Source organism: Balaenoptera physalus (genome assembly GCF_965194825.1).
Source record: "Balaenoptera physalus genome assembly, chromosome: 10".
NCBI lineage: Eukaryota > Metazoa > Chordata > Mammalia > Artiodactyla > Balaenopteridae > Balaenoptera > Balaenoptera physalus.
In genome coordinates, this window is record NC_138889.1 from 12,780,686 (window position 1) to 12,807,473 (window position 26,788).

Here is a 26,788-nt window from a genome sequence, read left to right on the forward strand (position 1 = left end):
TGCTAGCAGAGGTAGCAGTGCCCTTGGTGGGCTAGTTCTGCGGTACTGCTCTAGGGATAATCCTAGGGAGGCAGCCCTTCCAAAGATTTTGTAAGCACCTTATTCCCTGTATGAAATCCCTTTCTTCTTAAAATAGCTAGTTTGTGGCTTCTGTTATCTATAACTCAATTTCAAATGATCCTCTTTCAAATGGTTTCCCAAGACTTCAGGGTGGTCCCCAATTGACCCTTGTCTATATCACAGCCAAGGTCATTGTCATAAAACACAAATTTGACCACAACACTCCTCTACTTAAAATCACACAAGACCCATCAGAATAAAGCCCTAACTCCTTAACATAATTGTGGTAGGCAAAATTTTGGCTCCCCTAAGCAGAGAACCCAGTTAAGCCATCCTGTGCCCACACTTTTGACACATAAAAACTATAACATAATAAGTATATATTGTTTTAAGCCACTAAGTTTATGGCAATTAGTTACAGCAGCAATAGAAAACTAATACATTGATTATAAAAGGCCCTTCATGATTTCGTTCCTACGTAACTTTCCAAATTTATTTTGTGCCATTGACATTACCACTCCCTGTACCTGCTTTCCACTTATTTAATCTTAAAAACAATGTTTACTTATTAATTTTCAGGTAAGTCCAGCAGGGTTTTACATATGGATAAAAGTTTGGATACAGACTAGGGTAACAAATATTCACTCTTTATGCTGTAAAAATGAAGAAAAGGCATTAGAGCTGTGACTCACTATAACTCACTATATACACTGAATATGTTCCCCTAAAAGTTACATAAGTAAAGATCATGATTTTAAGATAATATGTTTACTCCTAAGTATCTTATTTTGGATTATCTTTAAGCAGGGCAAATCAGTAGATACAAGAAACCATGATTTTACAAAATGCCCAGTAAATTTTAGAAACCAATTTCTACCTAGTCTTCCAGCTTAGATATTTTATTCATTATTCAAAAGTTCATCTAAACTATGTCTGAACTATATCTGTATATTCTGTATTATCTGAGCTTTGCTTAGCATCAGCCCCAAAGCTATAGTCTTAAGAGGTAAAGGGCTTTTTTTCTTCCCAAAGCTATAGTCGTAAGTGGTAAATGATTTCTGATGACTAAGTAGTCTTCAAAATTAATGATCTCAATTTATATTCTACCAGTCAGTACTTCTATCTGATTATTAAAAAATATTTAATATTTATAAGTCTGACTTCTGAAGTGGGCAAAATGCTATAAGTCTACCTTGGATGATATTATTGACAAGGATGTACTGCACTAAGCAAATGTTAAATTGTAATACATATTTGTCTGTGTTTGTGTTCAGAACTTCTGAATATCATTCCCCCATGATCTCCTAACAGAAAATGATCAATCACAACAAAAACAAAATTTACTACACACAGCATAAAGGCCAGCATGACCACATGGGCAACTGAGAATGATAAATGGGAACCAAATGCTAGCTGAAACCTTGTGAAGAACACTACCCACAGGCAAACTGGCATTGTGCTTTTTTTTTTCTTCCTATTAAATAAAAACGCCCACGAGGAGAAAAGCTTCTTTCAACTTTAAGGGTTTTTTAATGGTGAGCAGTTAAAAATCAGGCTACTGGTAGGGTGGGGCTGAAGGTGGCACTAACAAAGGGGGGACTGGGGAATGAACCCATGCCTAGTGGAGCTAGGGTAGGGCAGCTCCTCTCCCAGTGCACATAAGCAAGCCTTCACACACTAGCCGTTCCTGGTCCATGGCACACCTGCCTGATGTGACAGACACACGAGCAGATTTTAGTAGCATGATGGTCAGGTTGGGAGAGGTATGCCCCTTTCTCTTATTGCCCATTTTCACTCTTGATTCCTAAGATAGCTGGGAGCATTTCCTCAATCACAATCAGTCACAGGTCTATGAAGTTAGAATAAAGGCTTGGCACACTACTTGAAAAAGACTGAATGTTCCTACCATAAATCTTAGTCTGAGGGTGAACTTATGACAAAACCTAAAACCCAAAGATGGATAGAGACTAAAGGTTAACTCATTTTCAGCTCTAACTAGTCTAAAACCTATTCTAACTAAATAATATGAACATTAAATATTTTACATAATTTTTAGGAACCTGGAAGACTAAAGGAGGCCTAGAACCAAAGGCTTTGAGCTGGCAGAAAGCTCGCACATTTGGACCTCATAGCTCCAAACCCATAAAAGAAGCAGCTCACAATCTCAAGGAGCATCCTAGAGAAAAATGATGGGATTTACATTTTATGCAGGTACATATACCACAATGGGATTACCGGTATCCCAGTAGTGTGGTCACAGGTGGCCTATAGTAGTCTTAAGCTAACAATTCTATTACTCTATTGATTCTCAAATGCAGACCCATATTGAATCAACTGGAGTCTTTATTCTAAATAAAGCTGTTTTACTCCAAAATAAATCCCTAGTACATACATCTCTCTCTTTAAGGAAGGCAACAAATAAAACATGAAAAATCTCTTATGGTTCCCTTGGTTGAAACAAATCATTAAGTATAACTAGAGGAAAAACATTCACGAAATTTACTTTGTTTCCCAAGGCATTACAAAGGATTCAAAATACATTTCAAATATCTGATTGCTGTTATTTAATCCCTCTTGTATGGTATGCTTTCTCTCTTTTTGGTATGGTATCATATCATGGCATATCAAAGAAATCTCCCTAGCATTCTACAGCTGGGATTTTACACTCTTACTGAAACAGTTTCCTCAAGGTCACCAATATCTTATTTATTAAAACACATAAACATCACATTTCAGAGGCAGAAAGGATCGTAGAGATCATCTATTACATATTTTACAGATATAGTAATAGAGGGCCAGTTTGCTAGCCCAAAGTCTATTAGCTAGTGAATGCAAGGGTGGAAATTAGAACTGAGGTCTTGTTCTCAGACCATCATTCTTTCTCAGGTCTCATCATCTTAATGGTTTGCTGCAATAATGAATACTGTTCTTGAAATTCTCTCCTCCTTCCTACATTTCAAATGTCCCCTTTCAATCTCTCTTTACAGGTTCTCTTTTAACCATCTACACTTGGGTAGCACTCAAAACTCACTCCGATTCTTTTCCCTTTTCTCTTCGTGATCTTCCATCACAGAGCTCATTCTCTTACTTAGCTTAAGCCATAGATGTTTCCCACTTGTCTTCCTCAAGCTTCTGTATTTCACCTACCTCCAGAATTATTTATTCTCATCTTTCATGCATAGCAAAGTATCTGAAACTGAACTTAGTATTTTCCATATAGTTTTTCATCAAGGCTTGAGTCATAGAATTTTGTTTCAATTCACCATTTCTTAAATTCAAGTGCTGTCAAAATTGCCTAGTAAATGGATAAAGATACCTAGTCATATACTGGAATACCACACAGCAGTTAAAATAATTATTTTAATCTACATTTATCAATATGGTTAAAACCTTGATCAAAATGGCTCCATAAATTGACATTTTAATGCACTTCTGCTCCAAATACAGAGTAAAATGGATAAAATATGAAGGGGTTGAATTGCAAGAAGACATACCCAGGCTCAAAAACAACAGACATCTCCATGGACCAGAAACGGAACATAAATACAAAGCATACAACTGAAACCACGGGACCACTGGACCCCAGGTCCAAAGCAGGCAGTAGCAGTCAGGAGTTAAGTTCCTGTTAGGCAAAGGAGATTAAAAGTACTCCACGGGAGAGAGAGGAACTCAAGACAGGTTCACTGCCTGAAGGAGGGGTAGGGTTAGGGTGACGTGAATAAGAAAATAAGATTTCTTATTTTGCATGAAATAAGGAGGCAAAAAACTGCTGCAGATCCACTGCCTCGGGCTACCTCTTTTGAGCAATGGGTCTAGGTAAAAGAAGTAATAAGATAGCTCTACCAACAGGAATTGAATCAAATCACCTGCTGCTTAGGTGACTAGATTTATTCTAACTCTATAATCCGTGGGATAGGGTCTCCAAAATCCATTACAAGAGCTGGTTCTAGAACAGGGGTCTGGGGAGCTGGTTAGAGATAACTGCAAAAACCATTAGACAGGGAGAGGTAAGCTCAAACAGGAAGACATAACAATCCTCAATGTGTATGTATCTAACAACAGAGCTTCCAGATAATGAAGCAAAAACTGATAGAACTGGAAGTAGAAATAGACAAATCCACAATTACAGTTGGAGACTTCAGTACCCCTTTCTCAGTAATTGATAGAACAAGAAGACAGAAAATTGTTAACAATGTAAAGACTTGACCAACACTAAAAACTTGACCTAACTGACATTTTTAATACATATTTCCCAGCAACATCAGAACACATTTTTTTCTAGTGCATATGGAAGTCTAACCAAGATAGCCGATGTTCTAGGCCCAAAACATACCTTAATAGGTTTAAAATAATTGAAATAATACAAAGTATATTATCTGATTATAATGATATTAAACTGGAAATCATTAACAGAACAACAACAATCCCCAAGAATTTGGAAAATACACAACACACTTGTAAATAACCCAAGGGTCAAAGAGGAAGTCACAAGAAAAATTAGGAAATATTCTAAATTCAATGAAAATAAAAATACAATATATCGAAAATTATAGAATGTAGCTAAAGCAGTGTTTAAAGGAATATGTGTAGAATTAAATGTCTGTAAAAGAAAAGAAGAAAGTTCTCAAATCAATGATCTAAGCTTCCACCTTAAGAAACTAGAAAAAGATGAGCAAACTAGACTCAAAGCAAGAAGAAGGAAGGAACTAATAAAGATATGAGCAGAAATCAGTGAAATAGAATGCATATAAACAACAGAAAAACCATGAAACCCAAAGCTGGTCCATAATGTTAGTGAATTTGATAAACCTCTAGCCAGACTGATCAAGAAACGAAGACACCAATATCAGGACTAGAAGAGGAGACATCACTACAGACTCTACAGACACTAAAGGTTTGTAATAAATGAATATTATGAACAACCTTATGCCCAGAAATTCAATAACTAAGATGAAGTGGATGAATTCCTTCAAAGACACAAATTACCAAAGCTCATTCAAGAAGGAACAAATAACTTGAATCAGGCTATATCTATTAAATAAATTTAATCATAGTTAAAACCTCCAGTAAAGAAAACACCAGACACAGATGGCCTCATTGATAAATTCTACAAAATAATTAAGAAAAAAATAATATTATTCTACACAAACTCTTTTAGAAAAAAGAAGAGGAAAGAACACTCACAAACTCATTTTATGAGGCCAGCACTATCCTAGTATCAAAACAAGGCAAAGACATTAAAAGAAAATTACAGATCAATATCCCTCATGAAAACAGACACAAAAATCCTCAACAAAATATTAGCAAGTTTAACCCACTAACATATAAGAAGGTAATACATAATAAGCAAATGAGATCTATCCTGGGAATTTAAGGCTGGTTAAACATTTTAAGAAATCAGTTAATATAATTCACTGTAATGGACACTAAATAAGAAAAACTATATGAATTTCTCAAGAGATGCAGAAAAAGAAAAGGAAAGAGAAAGAAAAGAAAATAAAAAAAGAAGTATAAGTCATATAGATTGGAAAAGAAGACATACACTGTGCCTCATCATACACAACATGATTGCCGACAATGAATTCACAAAAGAACTACTAGAGCTAATAAGTCTAGCAAGGTTGCAGGATACAAGGTCAATATACAAAAAACAATTGTATTTCTATACCTAGCAATGAACAATTGAAAAGTGAAATTAAAAAATAGTACCATTTATAATAGGACTTAGATACATGAAATCCTTAAGTAAAAATGTAATAAAATATGTGCAGAATTTTTGTGAAAAAATACCAAACACCAATTACTTAAAGAAATCAAAGAAAAATAAATGGAGAGATACACTGGTTCATGGACAAATAAATCGAGAGATATACTGGTTCATGGACAGGAAGACTCAATATTATTAAGATATCAATTCTACCCAAATTGTTCTACAGATTCAACACAATCTCAATCAAAATGCCAGCAGAATTTTTTTTCTAGAATTCAACAAGCTTATCCTACTGTGGATATGTAAAGGCAAAGGAACTAGAATAGCCAAAATAACTTTGAAAAGAAAATCAAAGTTGGAGGACCCACACTACCTGGATCCCAAGACTTGCTCTAAAGCTACAGGAATCAAGACAGCATAATACTGGCTAACGGATAGACACACAGATCATGGAAAAGAACAGAGAACCCAGAAATAGAGAGTCTACCTATATGGTTAATTGATTTTCAACAAAGGTATAAACTCAATTAAATAGAAAAAAGATAGTCTTATCAATGAATACCCCTAGAACGATGACACTCATATACCCAAATTAAAACAAAACAAAAAGTTAACCCATATCCTAAACCATATACAAAAATTAACTCAAATGAATAAATGTGCTTAAATGTAAAACCTAAAACTATAAAACGTCTAGAAAACATAAGAAATCCCTGTGATCTTAAGTTGGTCAAAGATTTCTTTGATATGACACCAAAAGCACAATCCATAAAAGAAAATAATCAGTAAGTTGAATGTCATCAAAATTTAAAACATTTGCTATTTGAAAGAAACTGATAAAAAATAAAATAACAAGCCAGACTGAGAGAAAATATTTACAAAACACATGTCTGGTAAGGGACATATATCTGTAATATACAAAGAACCCTCAAAATTCAATAATAAGAAAACAAATAACCCAGTACAAAAGTGGGCAAAAGATTTTAACAGATACTTCATCTATGAAGGTATTTGGATAGCAAATAAGCTCATGAGAAGATGCTCTACACCATTAGTCACAAGGAAAACACAAATTAAAACCACAATGAGATACCATGATGTATCTATTAGAATGGCTAAAATTAAAGACAGAAACAAGAAAACTGAAAATACCAAGTGGTGGTGAGGATGTGGAGCAACAGGAACTCCCATATGTTGCTGATGGGAAAGCAAAATGGTACAGTCACTCTGGAAAACAGCTTGACAAGTTAAACACACACTTCCCAAATGACTCAGCAGTTCCACCTCTAGGTATTTACCCAAGAGAAATAAGAACTTATGTTCACACACAAACTCATAGGTGAGTGTTTATAATAGCTTTCTTAATAAATTGCCAAAAAAGGATAAACAACCAGAATGTACTTCAGCTGATAAATGTCTAAATAAACTGTGTACTACTGAGCAGTAAAAAGGATCTCACTAGTGATACACACAAGATAGATAAATCTCAAATGCATTATGCTAAGTAAAAGAAACCAGACTCAAAAGGCTACCTACACCTCCTTTCAGAAAAGGATAGACTTACTAGACAGAAAATTAGCAAGATTAAGATCTGAACAAAACAATCAATCAACAGTGTCTAATTGAAATATATAGAACACTCCATCCAACAACAGCAGAATACACGAAGGTTTGAGGAATTCAAATTTTTTTTGGAGGGGGGTGTGTTATGGAACTGTTGTATATTCTGATTGTGTTGACGGTTATGTAACTGTAGTGTTTGTCAAAACTCAGAAATGTATACTAAAAAGGGTAGAACTATATGTCAATTATATCTCAGTAAACCTAATTTTAAACAAAGGACACTACTAAAAAATAATCATTTAGGAGGACCAATCAAGAAAAAAGAGAAAGGCAGAAATAAACATTAACAGGAAAGAAAAAGGAGATAAATACTGATATAGTACATTTTTTAATCACAAATATCCCTCATGTAATGATATTAAAGATCTACTGATAAATGAAAAAGGCAAGATGTGTACTTCTTTGTACCATTTATGTACAAAAAAATATGCACTGAATAGCAATGAGAACTATAATAAGAAACTAGTGTCAGTAGTTGCCTAGGGACCAAACACTTGAGTGGCTGCTAAGGATAAAAGTGAGAAAACTTTTGTTTTCCAAACAAAACACAAAAGTGGGTTTTGGTCTATACCTTTTTAAAATTTTTCAAATGGGTATTATGTGGAAATATTACTTAGTCCAAATGAGAACTAAATAGAAGAAAATAATTTAAAAACTTAAACACCTACCCTCAAATAATATTATGAACGACTATAAAATTTTTTTTAAGTTTTTTTTTTTTCTCTTTAGATTTTTTTTTGATGTGGACCATTTTTTAAGTCTTTATTGAATTTGCTACAATACTGCTCGTGTTTTATGTTTTGGTTTTTTTGGCTGCGAGGCATGTGGGATCTTAGCTTCCCGACCAGGGATCGAACCCATACCTCACTGCATTGGACGGCAACGTCTTAACCACTGGACTGCCAGGAAAGTCCCTGACTATAGAATTTTAAACTTAAAATAATTTCATAGAAAAATATAAAATTACCAACCCCAAACCAGAAAAGAACAGTAGAAAAGAATATTATAGTATAATTTAAAATATGAAAATATAGGGAAACATTCCCAAATAACGTTATAAAATTAAATTCTGCAGTGTTGAAAAAGAACACTTAATATTTTACAACCAAATTCAACTTGGGAATTCAGACTTACTATAATTTAGCAGTATAATTGAGCAATTTTGTAATGGTACAGGAATGGACAAATGAGAGGGTGTGGAAAAAAGGGAACCCTCTTGCACTGTTGGTGGCAATGTAAATTGATACAGCCACTGTGGAGAACAGTATGGAGGTTCCTTAAAAAACTAAAAATAGAACTACCATATGACACAGCAATCCCACTAATGTACATATACCCTGAGAAAACCATAATTCAAAAGGACACATGTACCCTAATGTTCACTGCAGCACTATTTACAATAGCCAGGACGTGGAAACAACCTAAATGTCCAACGACAGAGGAATGGATAAAGAAGATGTGGTACATATATACAATGGAATATTACTCAGCCATAAAAAGAAACGAAATTGAGTTATTTGTAGTGAGATGGATGGACCTAGAGTCCGTCCTACAGAGTGAAGTAAGCCAGAAAGAGAAAAACAAATATTGTACATTAACACATATATATATGGAATCTAGAAAAATGGTACAGATGAACCTATCTGCAGGGCAGGAATAGAGACACAGACGTAGAGAACAGACATGTGGACACAGAGGGGGAAGGGGAAGGTGGGACAAATTGGGAGATTAGGATTGACATATATACACTACCATGCATAAAATAGATAGCTAGTGGGAACATGCTATAAAGCACAAGAAGCTCAGCTTGGTGCTCTGTGACGGCCTAGATGGGTGGGGTGGGGGTGGAGGTAGGAGGGAGGTCCAAGACGGAGGGAATATATGTGGGCGAGGGGATATACATGTAGCTGACTCACTTCATTGTACAGCAGAAACTAACACAACATTGCAAAGCAATTATACGCCAATAAAAAAAAAAATACATCAGTGGAATAGAGCAGGACCCTGACAAAGAACCATGAATGCACATAAAATAACTAGATCTGTAGCAGAGCTGGCATTACAGATCAATGGTGAATACCAATTATCAATATGGAAGAAAAAAAACAGAGACTTAGATCTCTATTTGACACTAAACACAAAAATAGATTCCAGATAGATCAAAGACATAAATGTGAAAACACTTTTAGAAGAAAGTCCAGAAGATTACCTTCAGTGATCTTTGCAAAGGAAATGATTTCTTAAATAAGATGGAATAAGAATAAACTGTAGAGCAAAGGATTGATACATGTCATATTAAGTTTTTAAAACTTCTTTTCAACAAAATACAAAGTGAAAAGATCAGACTGAAAAGCTACACAAGAAGAAATTGCAATGTATATTGACAAAGAATTATAAGATCCTACTTTATATATATTTTTTTTTTTTTAATTTTTTATTTATTTATTTATTTTTAATTTATGGCTATGTTGGGTCTTCGTTTCTGTGCGAGGGCTTTCACTAGTTGTGGCAAGTGGGGGTCACTCTTCATCGCTGTGCGCGGGCCTCTCACTATCGCGGCCTCTCTTGTTGCGGAGCACAGGCTCCAGACACGCAGGCTCAGTAATTGTGGCTCACGGGCCCAGCCGCTCCGCGGCATGTGGGATCCTCCCAGACCAGGGCTCGAACCCGTGTTCCCTGCATTAGCAGGCAGATTCTCAACCACTGCGCCACCAGGGAAGCCCCGTACTTTATATTTTAACGGATATATAAAGTATAATAAGTAGACATCAAGGATATACATCAAATTCTTGCCGGTGGTTGGTTACTTCTTGGAGTAAAGAATAGGACTAAGAACAGAGGCAAAAAGGTACTCCAATTTTATCTGTAATATTATTTATTTCAATGAAAAAATAAACTTGAAGTAAAGGGCAAAATATTAAAAATCATCAGTTCTGAACAATGTGAACATGAGTGTTTGTTTTAATATTCTCAGTATTTTTTTTTTAATCTAAAAAGCAGGCAAAAACAAAAAAGATAAAACTGGCTCCCTGCCCTGGCCAAAACAAAAGTTCAGACACCAAAGAAAATTTCCCCCAAGACCATGATTTGGGAAGGCTGGCTCTTATTCTTTCTTTCCTTTGCAGCTATATTCAAATTCTCATGTATAACTCTAATCAAGATGAGGAAGGTAGCCTATCTTCTGCTGGGCTGGGAAAGTGGAAAGAAGTCACAATCAAGTCCAAGATAATTGGAATGACAAAAGCTGTAAGCAACAGGGACAGCTAACATTTCAGAGGCTGTCCATGGTGTGCCAAGGAGAAAGCCCCTTTTGTTCCTCATCAGACTCGCAGCTGAATGTGAGGAGTGCTGTGTCACGGCCCTTGTCAGAGGATGATGGAGCCTGGCAATATGGAGAACCCCAGGAGATTCATGTCCAATGTAGGAATGTTCCTTCACAACAGCAGGTCCTCTGTCTGGAAGGAATATGAGGTAATGGACACAGCACACTAGGATTTCTCCAGCATCCAAGACAAAATAAGCCTTCATTGAGGTGGTGTCCAAATACAGGCTGCTGCCCTGCTCTCACAATAACATGAAGATACAATCAGCTCTATTTAGAAAAGCCATTAGTCTTAATCAGGAAAAAACATACTCTCCATATTTTAAAAAGCTGGTTACCACTAATGACAATCCAATAAGCATCTGAGGAATGCCTACTATAATCCTTGACATCATAAATAAGGATTTCCCGGGGCACAGTTTAGGGACTCCTTGGGACAAACACAAAGTGAGGTACTAAAGTAGAATAAAAGCAAAGAAATGCCTTTAAGAAAACCTATTTCTGGCTTTGCCACTCTGTCTCTGACAACAGCATTTCCTCCTGTCAAATAATTGTTCACTGTAGCTATGCCTCTAACTTCTCTTCATGAAAACCAAAATTCTAAAGTCTGGAAAAAGACATCCCAAATCAATGAATTTACTTTCCCTGACTGTCCTCAAAAACAAAAAGAAACCATTGGACCCCCAAAAGATACATGATACGTTGATTTCTAAAAGAAAAGTTACATGGTTTTTCTTTTTTGTTTCTCTTTAAAAATAAACAGAGGGGGACTGTGTATTAGTTAAGTACTAAATAAGTAATTTAAATTCAATCTCTCAGGAAATTCAGAGATAAAGCAAATACAAAATAAAAGAAGAACTGATAAATATAGGCAATGTGGACAGACATCTGATAAATGGCGAGGCAGAAATAATAAACAGGTACACTTTAAAATGTTCCAGATTCATAAACGTAGAGGTTTCTTTCTCTCTAAATGGTACTTTTATACCCCTAGAGAAATCAGGGCTATAAATACCAGAAAACACGTAGAATTTCACAAGGTGTTTTCTAAGGACTACTTCAAATTCTGCAGTGAAATTCAGTCTTATGTAAAGAGACATAAAGGACCTCCGATACACATATCCTCCTTTACTCAAGTCTCAGTTATTAACTAGGTCCCTGGGTCTCTCTCAGCTTCTCCTTCTAGATACAAACCAAAATCTGACCACATAACTTTCCCACTGAAGCCTTTCAATGATTTCCCACGGCCCACAAGAAAAAGTCCTAGTCTGGCATGGCATACCAAGGTCTCGGATGACCTGCCCTGTTTTCTACCTTCCTCCCCAGCGTTATCTGCCACTACTTCCCACTTAATTGCTTTTCACTAAGTCATACTGAAACTGCTGTAGTTCATTACATATAAAGAGTTATTTCATACCTCTGTGCCTAGACTTCCCACATACTCCCTTCTGTCTGGAATATTCTCCCCTCACCTTCACCAGATTAACTGCCATTTTCTAGAAAGTCCCACTTCTTCCAGCAGAGCTAAGTACTCCTTTGTGCTTCCAGAGCATAATTTGAAGATTCAGTCACTTTACTGAACAGCTGCTATATCGTCAGGTACTGCTCTAGGCATTGAGGATAGGGCAAAGTACAAAAGAGAAGTCCCTGCCTTTACAGAGCTTACAGTACAGTGCAGGGGAGACCGATAATATATAAGAAATGTAAGTTAGGTGTTGATAAATAAGGAAAAGAATGGTAGGTTAAGAGAATGATAGGAGACAGAGGTGTGCTAGTTTAGCTAGGTTGGTCAGGGAGGGGGTCTCTGATGAGGCATCAGAGAGGGAGAGAGCCAAGCAGTTAACCTGGTGCATTCTGGACAGGGGAAAAAACGCAGAGGCCTGAGGTAGAAGTGTGCTTAGTGCGTTGAGGAACAGCAAGGCTTTTTTTTTCATATACTTGAATTCTTATAAACCGGCTGCCACGTGGAGAATAAGCTATAGGCGGCAAGGGTGGATATAGGCAGGCCAATTGCAATAAGGAAGAACAAATCTGACTCCATATTAGATCTGTTACTTTTACTTAACGTTTGTATTCTATTGCTTTTGCTACAAGTTAAGAATGTTGCCTATAGCCTGAAATATATAGGATAGCCCATTCTCACGGCTCTGACCATTAAAAGTACAACACTCTTCATTCATGTAGAGATTAAAAAGTTGCAGAACAGAGAATAACATTTGTCTTGTTGGAGGTTTACAGGAACATCGTGACCTGACCTGACCTGACCTATTCGGACGGCTGCAAGAACAAATGACTCCCACACCAAGTTTGCAACAAGCAGCCGCACCCCTGCGCTTTTAATATAAAAGAAGCTTGAATTCTAACTCAAGTAAGGTGGTTCTTTGGCACCCCAGTCCACCATCTTCTCAGTCTGCTGGCCTTCCAAATAACGCTGTTGTTGTCCCAACTACTTTTCTCTCGATTTACTGACCTGTTGTACAGTGAGCGGTACGAGCGTGGTCTCAGTAGCGCAATTGGAGGGCTACTACAATAACACAGGTAAGAGATTAGGAAGGCTTGAACTAAAATGACGCTAAGAAGTAGTAAGATTCTACATATTTTTGAAAGCAGGCTTGAAAATAAAAACAAGAACAAATGGACTAGACGTGGGGTGTGGGAGAGAGAAATCAGGGATGATGCCCAACTCTTAATCCTGAGCAACTGGAAAAATGGAGAGATGGAGAAAAATGTGCAGAGCAGGAGATAAGGCGGGGAGGGGAAGGGGCCAGGGAAAGGGAAAGGAGGGACCCAAAGTTCAGTTTTGGACACATTAGGTTTAAACATCCAGGTGGAGATGTCAAGTAGGTATCTGGAAATACTAGTCTGGAATTTAGGGGCAGATCAGAGCTGAAGGTATAAATTTTGGCAATTATTTGAAATCAAAAGGCATGGGAAGCCACAGGACTGGATGAAAGTACCTAGGGGATGAGTACAGAAGAGAAGAGGTGCAAGCACCAAATCCTGGGATAACTGAGTTTTTAGAGGTTTGGGAACATGAGGAGGCTCCAGCAGAGGAAATATATCTCTAGCTTAGTCCAGATGGCAAGCTTCTTGAGAGTAGACACTGCTTTTTTTGTCTTATCTTCAGCTTCTGGCTCTAAGCCTCTTAGTCCATAGTAGGTATTCAGTAAATAAATTAAACTGTCCTTTGAAACCCAGCTATTAGAATCTAGAGTTATTTCCTAGAAGGTCTCCTGGTAAAATATGAGAGTTCAATGATTGAAATATGACCAACCCAGTGAGGACATCTTTTCAACCACCTGCAGCACAAACTGAACTGATTTTGAAATAGCACACCACTGCTACACAAGCCATGAAGAGAAAAGGCACAGAGGAAGGCTCTAAAAGAAAGAGTCTATTGATTGGAAAAGCAAACACTATGATGTTTAAAGGCCAAGAATCATGAAACAGAGATTTTTCGTCTCCTATTGTTTCACAAAGTAAATAAACATGAAACATATGGGCGATTCCTCACTTTTTGTGGGTGTGTTAGTCCATTATCACCATAAACAGCTACAGTAGAGAGGCTAAACTTCCAGCTCCACCTGACAGTAGAAGGCAATAAAGATGATACCTGAGCACCTGTAAGGAATTATAACACTCTTAATAAGTATGTCTCCTGTCAGTCCTCTAAACATTTTATTCTGTTCATCGAAAAAAGTTGAAGTCATACAGGTAACTGGAGCTTGTATTTTATTCTGAGATAGAAAAACAGAGTATGTAAATTTCTGGATCATCTTTAAAGTCTTCTGTTGCCAAAATGACTAATCACATGGAAACAGATGTGTGTGAATAATCCAACTGACTCACAAAATAACTTTGCTACCAAAAAGGACCCTAAACTGATCATAAATGCTTTTTATTCATGACCTCAAAAGACATTTTGGCTAATTTTTCTTACTTATGTCTAAGTTGAGCAAAGGTATTTGGTGTTTAACGGCACAAGACAGGAAAATGAGAGGAGGAGGAGAAGCTCAGGGAACATAACAACTAGGGAAGGATGCCGTAGAAGTTAGAATTTATAGGAAAATCAAGTTAAACACTGATTTTAAAAACCCATGGTCAAATGAAAGGAAATTTTTTTTCCTCAAAATGAATGGATACCTCAATCCCTCCAAGGAAACTAAGGCTCAAATGTGATTCTGTATGAAACATTGAATTATCCAGGCAGTCAAGTCTTCACCTTTTACTAACTATGCACTGTGCTATTCACTATTCATTGGCATTTTGGAGAGAAATTATGCATATAACTTGGAAGACAATTTAAAGGTATGGTAAGTATGGTACTAATACCCTGTTTATATATCACTCTTAATTCATAATGAATGTATTTTAATATAAATTCCTCTGTGCTTATTCACCATTTCATCTCCCATCAGCATGAAAGCTATTTTAGTTTTTTTTTTTTTTTTTTTTTTTTAATATTTATTTATTTATGGCTGTGTTGGATCTTCGTTTCTGCACGAGGGCTTTCTCCAGTTGTGGCAAGCGGGGGCCACTCTTCATCGCGGTGCGCGGGCCTCTCACTATCGCGGCCTCTCTTGTTGCGGAGCACAGGCTCCAGACGCGCAGGCTCAGTAGTTGTGGCTCACAGACCTAGTCGCTCCGCGGCATGTGGGATCTTCCCAGACCAGGGCTCGAACCCGTGTCCCCTGCACTGGCAGGCAGACTCTCGACCACTGCGCCACCAGGGAAGCCCCTATTTTAGTTCTTTTTAACGTGCCTAACACAGTCCCTAGCACATCACAATGGCTCAAAAAACATTCCACCAGGAGACTTACAAGAAAACTACTAGGGAACATGTACTATAGTGGGTATACGTCAGCTTTGGCTGTCCAGCATCTGAATGCCCTTCTGATTTGAGGGAAACCCAAGACAGATGAGAGGCAGAAACCACTTCCCACTACAGAAGCTAAAGAGGAGTAGATATTCTCCTCCTCCACTCCCTGGAAGTTAGAACATGGGTAGGTGACATAAACCTGTCTAACTATAGCTGGGATTTTAAATATTAAGATGTAATGCAAGGACATAAGGTCTGACAGAGATTATTCACAGAAGATAGAGAAGAGTCAAGCATGCAAAGACATGGCTGCAAATGTCTGAGGGCAATGAAGTTGAGCAGCTTGCTGATGACTGTGTAGTAACCAGTGTAAGAAGCACACAGTTTACATAGTGAGGTCTACAGAAATCTTGGCTGTGCCTTGCTTCCCCTCAATCCTGCCCAAGCCTAATTCTCTAATCTTGTCAATTCTGTGTGCTACATAGTATTCATTATTCTTTTACTAAATTCCTATCCTACTTAAATTGGCCAGAGTTGATTTCTGTTGTGTGCACTGGTACTAGGGAGTTGATTACTGGCAATAGTACCTCAGGTAATTAAGGGCAATTTGGGATTGGTTTCTGGCCTAGTAGAGGCCAGTGAATATCATATTAGTTTTCATAGAAGGGATTCTGCAAGTCCTTGACATGGAGTGGTGAAATAAGTAATTATCACTTGAGTTCACATGAAATGCTCTAGGAGATTGAGAGAGTGCTGTCAAGAATAAAACAACATGAAGGGAATGAAGAATTCAAGACTATGGGCATCTGCTATTCTAAGCGCACAAGACAGCTTACATAAAGAGAATATTAAGGTCAAATTCCTATAAACTAGGCTTCAGGCACAGACTGAAACCCAGGTACTTTTAAGAAAAGGATCTTTTCTGTCTTACAACAACAGAGCTGAGGTAGCTATGAAAACAAATACACAGGTTTGATGCTCTAGGTTGCTGAATTAGAGGTCAGTTAAACTTGCATCCATATTGGGACTATTCTATGAAAGCTGGAGCATTGATTGGAGAGAGAGAGACAGAGAGAACAAATTGTATGGCAGTATAAGGGAGGATTCTGAGGACTTGGGAATATCCTGAATCCCTAAACCTCACTGAGGCCCCCCTTGCTAGCTGGGTCCAGTGGGACTGTTCCCCTTCTGCTTGAAAAGGCAGTAAAATCCCCTTGCCTGAGGGAATTACCTTGCAAGTGTAAACTAATTCCCCATTTGCCTCATCCTTCCACATATGTACTCTACTGCACTACCATCAGATCACAGCATGGTCTGTGGGGTGAATTACAAAAATATCAAAACATTTACAAGACTTTGGTCACTTATATGGACAAGCATATAGGAAATAAATACAGGGAATATAGGAAATGAGTGTGTTAACCAAGGAAAGAAAAGCAATTCTAGATCCAGCTGATTTTGCGTAGGTATATTACCAAAGGTTCTGAATTCAAAAATCTAGCCTCAGTGGCTAGCTTCAGTGGTTTAGAATCATTTAGAGTGGTTCTAAATATTTGTCTAGTTGACTGACTGGAAACTGGACTCAATGGTGGTCTATGCTAAAGGAAGTTGAGATGTCATAAATTATTTCAGATAATGTGGAAGGAGGAATTCAAAAACTTCAGGATACAGGAATGATGGAAATTATTGTCACCCATGTTACCCCTTTACCCATTTCCATCTATGGACCCTAAAAGGACTCAGAGACATTTCCTTCTCTAAGGCCTTGAAAAATACATTTGGGCTTTCCTGGTGGCACAGTGGTTAAGAATCCGCCTGCCAGTGCAGGGGACACAGGTTCAAGCCCTGGTCTGGGAAGATCCCACATGTCACGGAGCAACTACGCCCGTGCGTCACAACTACTGAGCCTGCACGCTAGAGCCCGCGAGCCACAGCTACTCAGCCCGCGTGCCACAATTACTGAAGCCCGCGCACCTAGAGCCCGAGCTCTGCTATAAGAGAAGCCACGGCAATGAGAAGCCTGCACACCACAACTAAGAGCAGCCCCCGCTTGCCACAACTAGAGAAAGCCCACGCTCAGCAACAAAGACCCAACACAGTCAAAAATAAAATAAATTAAAAATCAATAATAATAAATAAATAAATTTATTTTTTAAAAAAGAAAAATACATTAGTGAGTAGAACACTCACATCTTTGGAAAACATTCTACAGGCCAGGGATGCTGGTAGGATACACTAAAATCAGGTTGCCCGTTTCAATTTCAAGAAGAAAGGAAGAGAAGATTGGTTCAAGATGGCGGAGTAGAAGGACGTGCTCTCACTCCCTCTTGCAAGAACACCAGAATCACAACTAACTGCTGAACAATCTCCGACAGGAAGACACTGGAACTCACTAAAAAAGATAGCCCACATCCAAAGACAAAGGAGAAGCCACAATGAGATGGTAGGAGGGGCGCAATCACAATAAAATCAAATCCGATAACTGCTGGGTGGGTGACTCACAGACTGGAGAACACTTATACCACAGAAGTCCACCCACTGGAGTGAAGGTTCTGAGCCCCACGTCAGGCTTCCAAACCTGGGGGTCCGGCAACGGGAGGAGGAATTCCTAGAGAATCAGACTTTGAAGGCTGGCGGGATTTGATTGCAGGACTTCGACAGGACTGGGGGAGACAGAGACTCCACTCTTGGAGGGCACACACAAAGTAGTGTGTGCATCGGGACCCAGGGGAAGGAGCAGTGACCCCAGGGGAGACTGAACCAGACCTACCTGCTAGTGTTGGAGGGTCTCCTGCAGAGGCGGGGGGTGGCTGTGGCTCACTGTGAGGACAAGGACACTGGCAGCAGAAGTTCTGGGAAGTACTCCTTGGCATGAGCCCTCCCAGAGTCCGCCATTAGCCTCACCAAAGAGCCCAGGTAGGCTCCAGTGTTGGGTCACCTCAGGCCAAACAACCAGCAGGGAGGGAACCCAGCCCCACCCATCAGAAGTCAAGTGGATTAAAGTTTTACTGAGCTCTGCCCACCAGAGCAACAGCCAGCTCTACCCACCACCAGTCCCTCCCATCAGCAAACTTGCACAAGCTTCTTAGATGGCTTCATCCACCAGAGGGCAGACAGCAGAAGCAAGAAGAACTACAATCCTGCAGCCTGTGGAACAAAAACCACATTCACAGAAAGACAGACAAAATGAAAAGGCAGAGGGCTATGTACCAGATGAAGGAACAAGATAAAACCCCAGAAAAACAACTAAATGAAGTGGAGATAGGCAACCTTCGAGAAAAAGAATTCAGAATACTGATAGTGAAGATCATCCAGGACCTTGAAAAAAGAATGGAAGCGAAGATCGAGAAGATGCAAGAAATGTTTAACAAAGACCTAGAAGAATTAAAGAACAAACAAACAGAGATGAACAATACAATAACTGAAATGAAAACTACACTAGAAGGAATTAATAGCAGAATAACTGAGGCAGAACGGATAAGTGACCTGGAAGACAGAATGGTGGAATTCACTGCTGTGGAACAGAATAAAGAAAAAAGAATGAAAAGAAATGAAGACAGCCTAAGAGACCTCTGGGACAACATTAAACGCAACAACATTTGCATTATAGGAGACCCAGAAGGAGAAGAGAGAGAGAAAGGACCCAAGAAAATATTTGAAGAGATTATAGTCAAAAATTTCCCTAACATGGGAAAGGAAATAGCCACCCAAGTCCAGGAAGCGCAGAGAGTCCCAGGCAGGATAAACCCAAGGAGAAACACGCTGAGACACATAGTAATCAAACTGGCAAAAATTAAAGACAAAGAAAAATTATTGAAAGCAGCAAGGGAAAAACGACAAATAACATACAAGGGAACTCCCATAAGGTTAACAGCTGATTTCTCAGCAGAAACTCTACAAGCCAGAAGGGAGTGGAATGATATACTTAAAGTGATGAAAGGGAAGAACCTACAACCAAGATTACTCTACCTGGCAAGGATCTCATTCAGATTCAATGGAGAAATCAAAACCTTTACAGACAAGCAAAAGCTAAGAGAATTCAGCACCACCAAACCAGCTCTACAACAAATGCTAAAGGAACTTCTCTAAGTGGGGAACACAAGAGAAGAAAAGGACCTACAAAAACAAACCCAAAACAATTAAGAAAATGGTCATAGGAACATACATATGGATAATTACCTTAAATGTGAATGGACTAAATGCTCCAACCAAAAGACACAGGCATGCTGAATGGATACAAAAACAAGACCCGTATATATGCTGTCTACAAGAGACCCACTTCAGACCTAGGGACACATATAGACTGAAAGTGAGGGGATGGAAAAAGATATTCCATGCAAATGGAAATCAAAAGAAAGCCGGAGTAGCAATACTCATATCAGATAAAATAGACTTTAAAATAAAGAATTTTACAAGAGACAAGGAAGGACACTACCTAATGATCAAGGGATCAATCCAAGAAGAAGATATAACAATTGTAAATATATATGCACCCAACATGAGAGCACCTCAATACATAAGGCAACTGCTAACTGCTGTAAAAGAGGAAATCGACAGTAACACAATAATAGTGGGGGACTTTAACACCTCACTTACACCAATGGACAGATCATCCAAACGGAAAATTAATAAGGAAACACAAGCTTTAAATGACACAACAGACCACATAGACTTAATTGATATTTATAGGATATTCCATCCAAAAATAGCAGATTACACTTTCTTCTTAAGTGCGCACAGAACATTCTTCAGGATAGATCACATCTTGGGTCACAAATCAAGCCTCAGTAAATTTAAGAAAATTGAAATCATATCAAGCATCTTTTCTGACCACAATGCTATGAGATTAGAAATCAATTACCGGGAAAAATACGTAAAAAGCCCAAACACATGGAGGCTAAACAATACGTTACTAAATAACCAAGTTATTTAATAACTAAATAACACTGAAGAAATCAAAGAGGAAATCAAAAAATACCTAGAGACAAATGACAATGAAAACACAACAATCCAAAACCTATGGGATGCAGCAAAAGCAGTTCTAATAGGGAATTTTATAGCTATACAAGCCTACCTCAAGAAAGAAGAAAAATCTCAAATAAATAATCTAACCTTACACCTAAAGGAACTAGAGAAAGAAGAACAAACAAAACCCAAAGTTAGCAGAAGGAAAGAAATCATTAAGATCAGAGCAGAAATAAATGAAATAGAAACAAAGAAAACATTAGCAAAGATCAATAAAACTAAAAGCTGTTTCTCTGAGAAGATAAACAAAATTGATAAACCATTAGCCAGACTCATCAAGAAAAAGAGGGAGAGGACTCAAATCAATAAAATTAGAAATGAAAAAGGAGAAGTTACAACAGACACCGCAGAAATACAAAGCATCCTAAGAGACTACTACAAGCAACTCTATGCCAATAAAAGGGACAACCTGGAAGAAATGGACAAATTCTTAGAAAGGTATAACCTTCCAAGACTGAACCAGGAAGAAACAGAAAACATGAACAGACCAATCACAAGTAATGAAATTGAAACTCTGGTTAAAAATCTTCCAACAAACAAAAGTCCAGGACCAGATGGCTTCCCAGGTGAATTCTATCAAACATTTAGAGAAGAGCTAACACCCATCCTTCTCAAACTCTTCCAAAAAATTGCAGAGGTAGGAACACTCCCAAACTCATTCTACGGGGCCACCAGCACCCTGATACCAAAACCAGACAAAGATACTACCAAAAAAAGAAAATTACAGACCAATATCACTGATGAATATAGATGCAAAAATCCTCAGCAAAATACTAGCAAATAGAATCCAACAACACATTAAAAGGACCATACACCATGATCAAGTGGGATTTATCCCAGGGATGCAAGGATTCTTCAATATATGCAAATCAATCAATGTGATACACCATATTAACAAACTGGAGAAGAAAAACCATATGATCATCTTAATAGATGCAGAAGAAGCTTTTGACAAAATTCAACACCCATTTATGAAAAAAACTCTCCAGAAAGTGGGCATAGATGGAACCTACCTCAACATAATAAAGGTCATATATGACAAACCCACAGCAAACATTATTCTCAATGGTGAAAAACTGAAAGCATTTCCTCTAAGATCAGGTACAAGACAAGGATGTCCACTCTTACCACTATTATTCAACATAGTTTTGGACGTCCTAGCCATGGCAATCACAGAAGAAAAAGAAATAAAAGGAATACAAATTGTAAAAGAAGAAGTAAAACTGTCACTGTTTGCAGATAACATGATACTATACATAGAGAATCCTAAAGATGTCACCAGAAAACTACTAGAGCTAATCAATGAATTTGGTAAAGTTGCAGGGTACAAAATTAATGCACAGAGATCTCTTGTATTCCTATATACTAATGATGAAAAATCTGAAAGAGAAATTAAGGAAACACTCCCATTTACCACTGCAACAAAAAGAATAAAATACCTAGGAGTAAACCTACCTAGGGAGACAAAAGATCTGTGTGCAGAAAACTATAAGACACTGGTGAAAGAAATTAAAGATGATACCAACAGATGGAGAGATATACCATGTTCTTGGATTGGAAGAATCAATATTGTGAAAATGACTATACTACCCAAAGCAATCTACAGATTCAATGCAATCCCTATCAAGTTACCAATGGCATTTTTGACAGAACTAGAACAAAAAATCTTAAAATTTGTATGGAGACACAAAAGACCCCAAATAGCCAAAGCAGTCTTGAGGAAAAAAAGCAGAGCTGGAGGAATCAGACTCCCTGACCTCAGACTATACTACAAAGCTACAGTAATCAAGACAATATGGTACTGGCACAAAAACAGAACTATAGATCAATGGAAAAAGATAGAAAGCCCAGAGATAAACCCACGCACTTATGTTCAAATAATCTATGACAAAGGAGGCAAGGATATACAATGGAGAAAGGAGAGTCTCTTCAATAAGCGGTGCTGGGAGAACTGGACAGCTACATGTAAAAGAATGAAATTAGAATACTCCCTAACACCATACACAAAAATAAACTCAAAATGGATTAGAGACCTAAATGTAAGATGGGACACTATAAAACTCTTAGAGGAAAACATAGGAAGAACACTCTTTGACATAAATCACAGCAAGATCTTTTTTGATCCACCTCTTAGAGTAATGGAAATAAAAACAAAAATAAACAAATGGGACCTAATGAAACTTAAAAGCTTTTGCACAGCAAAGGAAACCATAAACAAGACGAAAAGACACCCCTCAGAATGGGAGAAAATATTTGCAAACGAATCAACAGACAAAGGGTTAATCTCCAAAATATATAAGCAGTTCATGCAGCTCAATATTAAAAAAACAAACAACCCAATCCAAAAATGGGGAAAAGACCTAAATAGACATTTCTCTAAAGAAGACATTCAATGGCCAAGAAGCACATGAAAAGCTGCTCAACATCACTAATTATTAGAGAAATGCAAGTCAAAACTACAATGAGGTATCACCTCACACCAGTTAGAATGGGCATCATCAGAAAAGCTACAAACGACAAATGCTGGAGAGGGTGTGGAGAAAAGGGAACCCTCTTGCACTGTTGGTGGGAATGTAAATTGATACAGCCACTATGGAGAACAATATGGAGGTTCCTTAAAAATCTAAAAATAGAATTACCATATGACTTAGCAATCCCACTACTAGGCATATACCCAGAGAAAACCGTAATTCAAAAAGACACATGCACCCCAATGTTCATTGCAGCACTATTTACAATAGGCAGGTCATGGAAGCAACCTAAATGCCCATCGACAAACGAATGGATAAAGAAGATGTGGTACATATATACAATGGAATATTACTCAGGCATAAAAAGGAACGAAATTGGGTCATTTGTAGAGATGTGGATGGATCTAGAGACTGTCATACAGAGTGAAGCAAGTCAGAAAGAGAAAAACAAATACCGTATATTAACGCATATATGTGGAACCTAGAAAAATGGTACAGATGAACTGGTTTGCAGGGCAGAAACTGAGACACAGATGTAGAGAACAAACGTATGGACACCAAGGGGGGAAAGTGGCGGGGGGTGTGGGTGGTGGTGGGATGAATTGGGAGATTGGGATTGACATGTATACACTGATGTGTATAAAATGGATGACTAATAAGAATAAAAAAAAAAGAAGGAAGGAGGAGACGAAGCAGTGGCCTCTAACTACTACTGAGTGAGAAAGGAGGCATAATTACATAAATAGGCAGCAAGGCCAGAGTGGTAATTAAAATACCTTGACTGTATAAATCTTTGGCAGTAGCTAATTGCTCACAGTCTATGTAGGATTAGAATAGGTTATCTCATTTCAGGGAGAGAGAAATGTGTTTTCATTTATACAAGGAATTTATTAGGATAGGTAAGAATAATTTTTAATATATAACTATGGGGAAAGTCAAAGAAGTCAAAGTGTCGGACTATAGTAGACATTCTTTTTGCTGAGTTGTTCCTATTTGGGGGGAAGTCCCAAGATCAGGGGAAGCAAGAGTCTACCTCTCATTGCAGAAGCCAAAGTGGAGAAGATAATCTGTCTTCCCTAATCTCTTGGGAGACAGAGTGTGGGCACATGCCTTAAACATACCCAATCAATTGGTCAGATGCATAGTTTTGACCCTTAGGGAATGAAGCAAAGGTCAGCGAGGGATTATTTTCAGCACTTATGGGGAAATCAAAACTCCATGACACGGCTGCAAGTGTTCAGTGGTTAAGTCCAGCGTTGTAGTGCCAACAGAAATATATAAAGAAGACTGTAAATCGAAACCTTGGCTATCCTTGCCTCCCTTGGTTCCTGTCTAAACCGGGTTCTCTAGCCCACCTAGCAATTCTTTTAGTTTCTCAATATCCCTCCAGTAAAGTCCTTCCCTGATTAAAGATGGTTTCCATGACATGCATTCAAGCACACTGACTACTACAGAGGCATAAATGCACTTTAGGATAATTATGCCATCAGGGACAGAAACAATTTACTGCCTATGTATATACTGCTTCCTGTAGCAGACTGGAAGATAAGTAAACTATAATGATAGACGTATGCTCAAATCCAGAATATTTACTTCTTCTATTAATACGTTAGATTGAATCAAATGAAAACTATAGTTATCAGACCATTTTTTTAACCCGAAAAAATTTTCATGTGGTTTAACCTAACATTTCTGGGTTGTGTTAAAAAGGCAGTCATATCTCTCCCTACCTAGCTGTTCTTAGCTAATTTTAAAAGGTTAGCTTCAAAATCCTTACTTAATTTGTCTAATATTTTTTAAATGCTTAAGCTTAAAAATTCTACTGATAATAGCACAGATATTTTTACACAGCACTGGTTGAGCCTTACAGAATGGCGACCCCCTTAAAGTCTGTAAATAATAGAGAACTTTGGGAAAAAGTAATGTTCAGTAAGAATGAATTAGAATCACAGAAATTTGTAACCAGAAGGACAAAAGAAATTTATAACCAGAATGTGATTTGACTCACATTTAGTCCTAACTTGCATCTTGTTGGTTTGAAACTCCTCCTGCCCAGTGGGATTTCGTATTATTCTTAAAGTCATTAAGAAAAGAATATAAATTTGGGGGTAACTGATTCTAGTTTCCAACACCCAGAAACCTGTTTGGGGGGGGTCTTTTTTTCCTTTATATTTACGTATATCATATCTGCTACATTTCCTTTACATTTACAGAATATTAAAGGTAGTTTCTCACCAAACAATACATATTTACTTTTCATATACTTAAAGGTACTAATTTAGGCCTCAGCATTTCTATTCCCACTCAATCATCCTAATTCCTTTAATATTCCCTCAGGAGTCTATTTTCTAGTCCCTTTCTCATATTCTCTAAACCTCGTGCACATTTGTCAAATCTTCCAAACTGCAGAACATAGTATATCTTAAAAGCAGATGCAATGCGAAAGAAGAAACCAGTTTTGGGGATGGGTGAAAATGTGCTCCTGGAGAAGAGGATCAAAAAGGAATTGATGATAAGGAACATGGAGTGGGAACTACTAGAAGTAGTCAAATACGTACTTACCCAACCATTCTTAATACAAGTGCAAGGCTAGAAGAAATACACTGTGGAAAATGAGATAAAGCAGGTTTGCTTTTTGTGTTTCTTCCTTTATTTTTTAACCTATCACCAAAGTTCTCTAAGAGAGTCCAACAACAAATTATTAGATTTTGCTCTAAAGCAATAGTTCTTAGGTTGCCTCAATAGTTGCTAAAGTGTTGCTAAGCTGATGAGGGATTTTTACCTGAATGGCACTTCTTCCTGTGGAACATCAATATAGTAACGAATAAAAAATCTCTCAGAATCTTCTCGCTCACCGTCAGTGACAACACTGCCATTAAGTTTGGAAACCGATGGCAATCTATAAATAAAAAGCAAAAGAGACATTTTAAGATAATAAAAATATTTAGCCTTAGAAATAAAATTATTGGTTTGAGGCCCAGTCTTACTCTCTTGAAAGGACTCATTTGATGTAGCTCTCCTTGTGTACAACTACCAGCATGAACTAACGTGGTATAAAATAAAAGGACCAAAAATATCTAAAGTTTCATTTTTGGATGTGACACTGACCTTTTACAACCATACCTCACCTTTCAAAATAAGATCCTAGGCAGCACGGTCCAACTTAAGTATCATGCAAGCCACACACGTAATTTTAAATTCTCTAGTAGCCATATTTTAAAAAGTAAAACAGATAAGATTAATTTTAATAGTATATTATATTTAACCCAATATGACCAGGATACAATCATTTCAATCTATAATCAATACTAAAAAAATAACTAAGATACTTAAATGTTCTTAATTTAATACTTAAATGTTCTTTTTTTCATATAAAGTGTTTGAAATCCAGTGTGTCTTTTTCACTTACGGCACATTTCAATTCAGACTAGCCATGATTTCAAGTGCTCAAAAGTCACCCATGGCTGATGGTACCATACTGGACAGCACAGGTCTACAAAGCAGTCAGTACAAGTTGGTCATATAGTTCAGGAATTCATTTATTATATTTACAAAAGAACTGTGTAAAGAAAATAAACTACAAGGCCTGCAAGACTTACTCTTCGTAGAAGAAAAGTATGCTGAAATTTATTTCTTCAGTGGGACATTACTGTGTATGTTAACAACTGGAAAGCAGTAAAGACCTGCTAGGTATTAGTTGGTCAGAAAGATCAAACTGGTTTATAGAACCACTCTTCTTTAGGGAACCTTAAAGCCTA

At 37.6% G+C, this 26,788-nt stretch overlaps 1 protein-coding gene across 1 annotated transcript in view; it reads right to left on the reverse strand.

Annotated features, from left to right (window-relative positions):
* Positions 1-26,788, reverse strand: part of TBCEL (tubulin folding cofactor E like) — a 69,272-nt gene that overhangs the window by 7,513 nt on the left and 34,971 nt on the right. The window contains exon 7 of the mRNA XM_082410914.1: positions 25,813-25,929. Coding sequence (XP_082267040.1) covers positions 25,813-25,929 — 117 coding nt within the window. The remainder of the gene's footprint in view (positions 1-25,812; positions 25,930-26,788) is intronic.